Raw genomic sequence first — 6,939 nt, forward strand, 5'->3', positions numbered from 1 at the left:
GAACCCGATAGAACACCTTTGGGATGAATTAGAGCGGAGACTGAGAGCCAGGCCTTCTCGACCAACATCAGTGTGTGACCTCACCAATGCGCTTTTGGAAGAATGGTCAAAAATTCCTATATACACTCTCCTCAACCTTGTGGACAGTCTTCCCAGAAGAGTTGAAGCTGTAATACCTTGCAGGTGGACCAACATCATATTAAACTCTGGGTTAGGTATGGGATGGCACTTCAGTTCATAGTAGGAGTCAAGGCAGGTGAGCGGATACTTTTGGTCATATAGTGTATAAGAGTTACAGGAATAAAGAAAACGAATGAACACACACACACACACACACATAGACTCCTACCATCAGCCTGCTCCACAGGCACCATGTGGGAAGAGGCGCTACCCTGAACGATGCTGTCTCCCACCATGTGACCATACTGTGTCAGCACTCGCAGCAGCTCTGACACATCTGGACAAAGACAAACAGTTCAAGAAACCGTGTTCAATCAAATGATTATAAACCGAGCGATCGGGAAAATTAGAACTAAATCGACCGGTCCTTCCACAAACCTGCACCGTCCTTCACGAAGGCCTCTTTAGCTGACTGCAGACGATCCAAACAGTCCAAGGAAGCCCGACATCTAGATGCTAGGTAGTCTGCAGAAACGAACCCGGCGACAGTTTAAAAACCTGCCCGCACCCAGCAGCGGTCAGTGTCTGGCCAGCATTGCAGGCATTTCTGTGTACCAGTGGTGCATCTTCATCCACAGTTGCAGCCTTTATGTCAAAAACTCCACTTTTTGAACTTTTAACTTTTAACAGTGTAAATAATACGAAACTACCGTTTTCGATGAACACATACGGAATTAAATGTTCATATCAATGAACTTGTCTACCGCTGTGCCTTTTCTTTTGCATTAGCTCCATCCATTACTTTGGGAACCACCGTACTGTAGTCTGACCTGCAGAGCTGGTGCAGCTAATGTGTGCAGGGTCGTCGATCTGAGCCAGCGAGTCTCGGATGATCCTCTCCCCCTCTTCCACCGCTCCCTGCAGAGTGGACCAGCGAGATGCTAACAGCTGTCTCTCCAATTCCTGTTCTCTGCTCTCCTGTGACACACACACACACGCACACACACAAACACACATACATTGAGTGAGTCAAGTCTTTTGAACATGACACTGATTGTATTGAGCGAGTCCAGTCTTTTGAACATGACACTGATTGTATCAGATAGATACAAAAGTTGGGACAGAGGCAAATCTACCACTGGATGAGGATGTCTTTTGAACCGGCATTTTAAATATGCAGAGGTTAAATAGCTGTAAAAATAAAAAAATAACTCAATAACTCAATGTTGCCATTGCTTTCAAATGCTTGAATGCCCTCCCGTAACAGTATAAAACGGAAGCATCGAAGCCAATTTAAGAATGAGACCTAAATGATTTGGATTCCGCATGAAATTATATTTTTAATTCATTCATCAACAGCTCCGTAGATAAAACTCGTTAACCTTCTCGTTCAGCTGATTCTGCAGCAACTCCGCCGCCTTCACGCCGCATTCCCTCTCCGCCGTGAGTGAGGTCTGGGCCCGTTCTAGCTCCTCTCCCTGGGCCACCAGCTCCGCCTCCACCTTGGACAAAGACTTCACAAGCTCGGCCTTCTCCGAATGCATGGCGGCAAGCTCGGTGCTGAGCGCTTCACTTGACTGAACAGAGGGAACAAAGGAGAGAGAGAGAGAGAGAGAGAGAGAGAGGAATAAAGGAGGCAATAAAGATGAGGAAGGAGACAGTGGCTAAATGTATTTAAGAGAAACAAAGGGAGGAGGACGCGGTCGGGACACGGCGTCGCTGTCAGGATGTGGTAGGATGCAGTAACACACTTCAACCACCCAGTCTAACAATTCTACCTTGGTCTACGTTTGTGGAAATTCACACAAGAGATTTGGGCTGAGGGGAAAGTTCATAACCAAAGGAATTCTGCGAACTTGGCTGCAATGCAACAACCAGTCTTTTTTTTTTTTTTTTTTGGCAGAAGAGGTGGAGAAGCATGTCCTGCTTATTCATGGGTTGTGAAATGAAAAAATTACTTCATAAGAGGGAGAGAAGCCATAATGGTCAAATAGAGAAGGGAATTTGAATGATAGGAGTGGAGGAGAGCTGGGAGAAAACGAAAATAAGACGGAACGATAGCAAGCAGGCTTCTTTGTAAAGTGGAAAGTAGGAGGTCTTTTGACGTTGGAGACATGGAGGAGGGTAGGAAAAGTGATGGGGCTGATATGTAGGAGCTGCAGAAATAGCATTACAGCAGTGGGAGGCTGAGACAAGGAGATGAGGTATGAGGAAATATGCAGGGGGAAAACGGGTGAAATCGGAAGGAAATGGCGTCGGAATCTGTCAGAGTGCCGTAAAGGGTTTGAACGTTTATTATTTTTATTATTTTTATGAATCTTTTTATATATTTATGGTCATGTTTTGTGTTCATTTCTCACAGGAAAATACTCTATATTTGAAGTACCGTAATTTCTGGTCTATTTTGAACCCTTTGAACCCTGCAGCTTAAACAATGCTGTGGCTAATTAATGGGTTTTTATGGGCTAATGAAGTTCATTATCCAATAGGAGGCTCCTACCTATTTGCTTCGTTAAATCCAGGTGGCGACTTTTTTTTTTTCGGCCAGGCAGTGTACAACTGCACTACAACTCAAGATGTCGGATAAAAGGGTTTACAAGTCATTTTTTGTCTAAAGTGTAAAAAGTGATGTTTCTGCTGCAGACGAGTCGACTGTGAGGACGATAGTTTTGGCACCGGGGGTAAAAAAAAAAAATGAGGAGAGTTAGATGAGCAGACATTTCAAATAGCGCAACACGTCATCTGGGAACAGAGATTTATCAGCAGAAGATCAGCCCGTGTCTACAAGAGCAAACATCCGCTGCTATTTATTCCTGAAAAAAAACTGCTCGACATCAACAGAGTAGTGTTGATGCTCAAGATCGTCACAGTCGAATCTCAAAAACCGACACCGAGTACAAATGATTTGTTTCATGCAAAGAATAAAAGCACAAATTAATGCAAAAGACATTTGTTCATTAAAATAACACTAATATTAATTTATGCAATTGCAGTGCCTTGATAGCCATAAATGCAATGGTACTGAAAAATGACATAATCATTTCTTTCAGTGGTCGTTGGCCAAGAATTTTAACATCAGTGCATCACTAGTAAATATATATGTATATATTTAAATAAATATGTCAATACTATAATAACTATCCCGCCTCTACTTCGCAATGTTTTCCCGTTTCGTGGTCTTGCAACTACTACATTTTATCCACTTTATCCTGAAATATCTTTCCCAAATAAATGAATAAGCACCACTGGTACCCATTAGTAATTCACCCTCAAAATGAGGATGGACTGGAGAATTATGCAGAGAAGTGAGAGACCTGCTGTGATGAAGCTGCGGTCGTTTTTAGGGAGTCCAGTTCTGCCCGGCTTGATACCAGCTCCCTCTGAAGCTCCTGTAGACTCTCCAGCTGCTGCCTCTCCTGGGGGGGCGAAAAGTCCAGATTTGATTTCAAACATTTAGAAAATGTATCTGGGTAACTACGTTTGGATAAGTTACTCTGTTCAAAGAACTAACAGTAGTAATTGATGGTAAGAGACTGCCAGGAAATCAAACGTAAAGCTCTGTAATGGCTATGGCTATTTATATTATCTGCATTTTCCCTGTAATGCCTATATTTCTCCAATAGATGGCATAACAAAAAGATCAAAGCAATTGAGCATTTTAGCCTGTATGACTTTTACATATCATTTATCTGATTAAGTTCACTGGAACGCTCCATCTATCTGCTCCTGACCCGGCCCCCTGTTCAATTTTAGGACCCCTTGTGGCCCGGACACAGTCAAATACAGTCAAAGTCAAATAGTTTGCCCACGTCTGGACTAGGAGCTGCATCCTTCCGAGCCAAAAAAAAAAAAACTGGCAACTAATGTTTTACCTGTCTGCCTGCAGCATCCTGAGCTGCTTTCACTTTCTCCTGCATCTCCTTCCTCACCGCCTCCACCTCATCCTGTGCTGATCGAGCCACCGTTATCTGCCGCGTCACTTCTGCGTTCTACACACATGCACAAAAGGACACAGAACATAGATATACATTTGTAAGAAAAAAAAAAGGTCCCTTTTTTTCCCCTGTAAAGATACAGTTAAAAAAGGGTCGTTTCTTGCCTTCCTGAGCAGGTCTGCATGGCTCTGAACCAACTCTGTGTACTTCTCCTTCAGTTTGGTGTAACGCTGCTCATTGGCCTGAGCTTTTTCTGGCGGGACAGACGGTGAGACAAAGACAATCTTTGGTTAAGGAAGGAGCATCAACATGGTGTGGAAACATTATTGGTTTGCTTCATTTACCAGACTCAATATTGAGCTTCTTTTCCATACTTTACTTTGATCTGACACTTTCTTTATTACTGTATTTTCCGTACTGTAAGTTGCTCTTTTTTTTGGGTTTGCGACTTATACTCCAGGTGCTCAGGACTTAAAAATATTATTCATGTTTTGTTATTTTCACACTGACAGCCGCTAGAGGGCACTCTATGCTTGTATACCAGTACCTACCGCTCCTGTTCCACTGAAAATTTACATCTTGGTTGTTTTCACACTCACGGCCACCATAGGGCACTGGTGTTACTTTGGATGGAGCGACCTGTATTCCTGAGCGACTTATAGTCAGTAGAAAGTCGTTGAAAAACAATGAAAAACGATTTACTCTCGATCTCCGTCAGGCTCCTCTGCTCTTTTTCCGTGTCCTCCCTGACCCTCCTCAGGTCGTCCAGCTCTGCCTTCAGGAACTCGCTCTCCCCCATAGCCTGCAGCCTCAGGTGGCTCTGCTCAGCAAGTTCCGCTTCGAGCTCATTAACACGCCCCCGGAGCACCTGACACAAACGGCCACTCTGGTGAAGGACAGAGAACACGGTAAGTAGAAGAGAGTCAGGACAGAGGAGATCAAATGACTGGTCAAAAACCCCATATTTTTCAGATCTTTACCTCTAGTCTGAAGGAGTCAAGCTCTTCTTTTAAGGACTGGATTTCCTTGGTCAACTGTTCAATCAGTCGGTCTCTGAAACGGGAACAGAGATTGAATTTAGTAAAAACAACAACCTGATTTTCAACCTGAAGAGAAAAACGAGGTCAGCGCGAGACGACAGTGAGTTTTTACTTGTCATCGTTACGCATGCCGTTCTGATTGTTGAAGTTGAACGGATCTGCAGCAGCCGAGGTTCCAAACAAGTTGTCGAACTTTGTCTCTACAGGAGCCTGAAAGACAGATGGAAATAAAAAGAAAATGCAAGGATGCTTATGGAAAGCTAGAAATACTACTACAAATTATAGTTACGCCAATTATATTTAAGTGTAAAACAAAGTGAATTATTGTTGCATTTTGAACGAACATCATCACTTATCAGTTATTCAGTTAAATAAAAAAGTTGATATAAATACATCTATCTATCTGTTTATGTACAGTTTCTGTCTTATTTGAGAATTTTAGTACCACTTAGAGAGAACGTAGAACGGTGTAGTTACCGGCAGTTGGGTGACATCCGTGTCCACCAGGTCGTCTGTCTCTGTCATGTGTTCAGACTCAGGGGATGAAGACTCAGTTGGAATCACGACCACAGGGCTGATGTGCTCCGACAGTGCTGACGCTCGTAGGAAGTTAGGAGGGTTCTGGAGGAAGTGATACAACTGAATTTAAGCCAGCTCATTTCAACGCATGTTACGTGTAATTTGGATGTGAGCTGAGACTCTTGTTTTCCGAATTTGGATCCTAAAAATAAAAATGACTCTACCTGACAACAGGTAATAATTTGAAAGGAATTTGTAAAAAGTGAATTCAATTGACACATATTTAGGGTTGAACAAACAAGCAAACAAAGACAAAATGACCAAAAAGTAAAAATGACAGAAAACGCATACAAATGCGTGTGTTGATCCCACAAAAATTCTTGACAAAAAACCACCACCTTGGCTACAAAAAAAAAATTCCAAATATGCCTCAAAATGCAGTAAAAGGTTCTAAAATACATACCATGTGTATATTTCATGTTTAAAAACACACAAAAAACATTAGTTTATAAAAAACTACACAGAAACACAAAAATCTCCAAAACAGTACAAAAGGCCTCACATCCTATAAAATATGTAAGCATGTGTATAATTTGCACCATATTTATGATAAAACGTGACATTTTAATATTAATATGGATTTCATGATTTTTTTTTAAATGTCTAAAAACAACTCAAAATGCATCAAAATATTTAACAATGTATATAATTTCAACTGAAATTACCAAAGAAAAGTTTTTAGTTTTATTTGGAAAACCTGACACAAAATGACCATCCCAGATGGTTTTCATAAAAAAATCCCAAAATATAAAATAACCAAAAACGCCCCAGAAGTTGTAAAACTCTCCTAAATGTCTCTCCTAAGTTCTACACTCCACACTGACCCACTTGGACGGCAACGGGAACTATGTGCGGATGTTGTGCCCTGACTATAGTTCCGCATTCAACACAATGGTTCCTTACAATCTCAAAGGCTTGTGAGCTTCAATACTTTTTGGACTTTGTATGACCTCCATATTGCTGCACTACGTATTACCATTACAATTACCTACTGACACTGTTTTATTTATATTTATATATACAGTATATATATATATATAAATATATAAAAAATAAATATAAATATATATATTTATATATATATTATATATATATATAAATATAATATATAATATGAAATATATATAATATGGTGGCGCTTTGGCCCAGAGGCAATGTCTCTGTCATTGGTGTGGAACCCCAGGGTTCACCTCCTGGGCAAGTTCGAATCCCGGTTAGGGCGGTTGGTACCTTCCAGTGGACTCACCACCCACAGGAAGGTTTGG

At 41.4% G+C, this 6,939-nt stretch overlaps 1 protein-coding gene across 1 annotated transcript in view; it reads right to left on the reverse strand.

Annotated features, from left to right (window-relative positions):
- Positions 1 to 6,939, reverse strand: part of hip1 (huntingtin interacting protein 1) — a 48,831-nt gene that overhangs the window by 11,414 nt on the left and 30,478 nt on the right. Inside the window, 11 exon segments of the mRNA XM_025054938.1 lie at positions 350 to 457; positions 559 to 645; positions 951 to 1,098; positions 1,503 to 1,697; positions 3,435 to 3,536; positions 3,993 to 4,109; positions 4,220 to 4,308; positions 4,758 to 4,941; positions 5,036 to 5,108; positions 5,208 to 5,305; positions 5,573 to 5,793. Of these exon segments, the coding sequence (XP_024910706.1) occupies positions 350 to 457; positions 559 to 645; positions 951 to 1,098; positions 1,503 to 1,697; positions 3,435 to 3,536; positions 3,993 to 4,109; positions 4,220 to 4,308; positions 4,758 to 4,941; positions 5,036 to 5,108; positions 5,208 to 5,305; positions 5,573 to 5,793 (1,422 nt within the window).

Source organism: Cynoglossus semilaevis, chromosome 4 (assembly GCF_000523025.1).
Source record: "Cynoglossus semilaevis isolate Cse_v1.0 chromosome 4, Cse_v1.0, whole genome shotgun sequence".
Lineage (NCBI taxonomy): Eukaryota > Metazoa > Chordata > Actinopteri > Pleuronectiformes > Cynoglossidae > Cynoglossus > Cynoglossus semilaevis.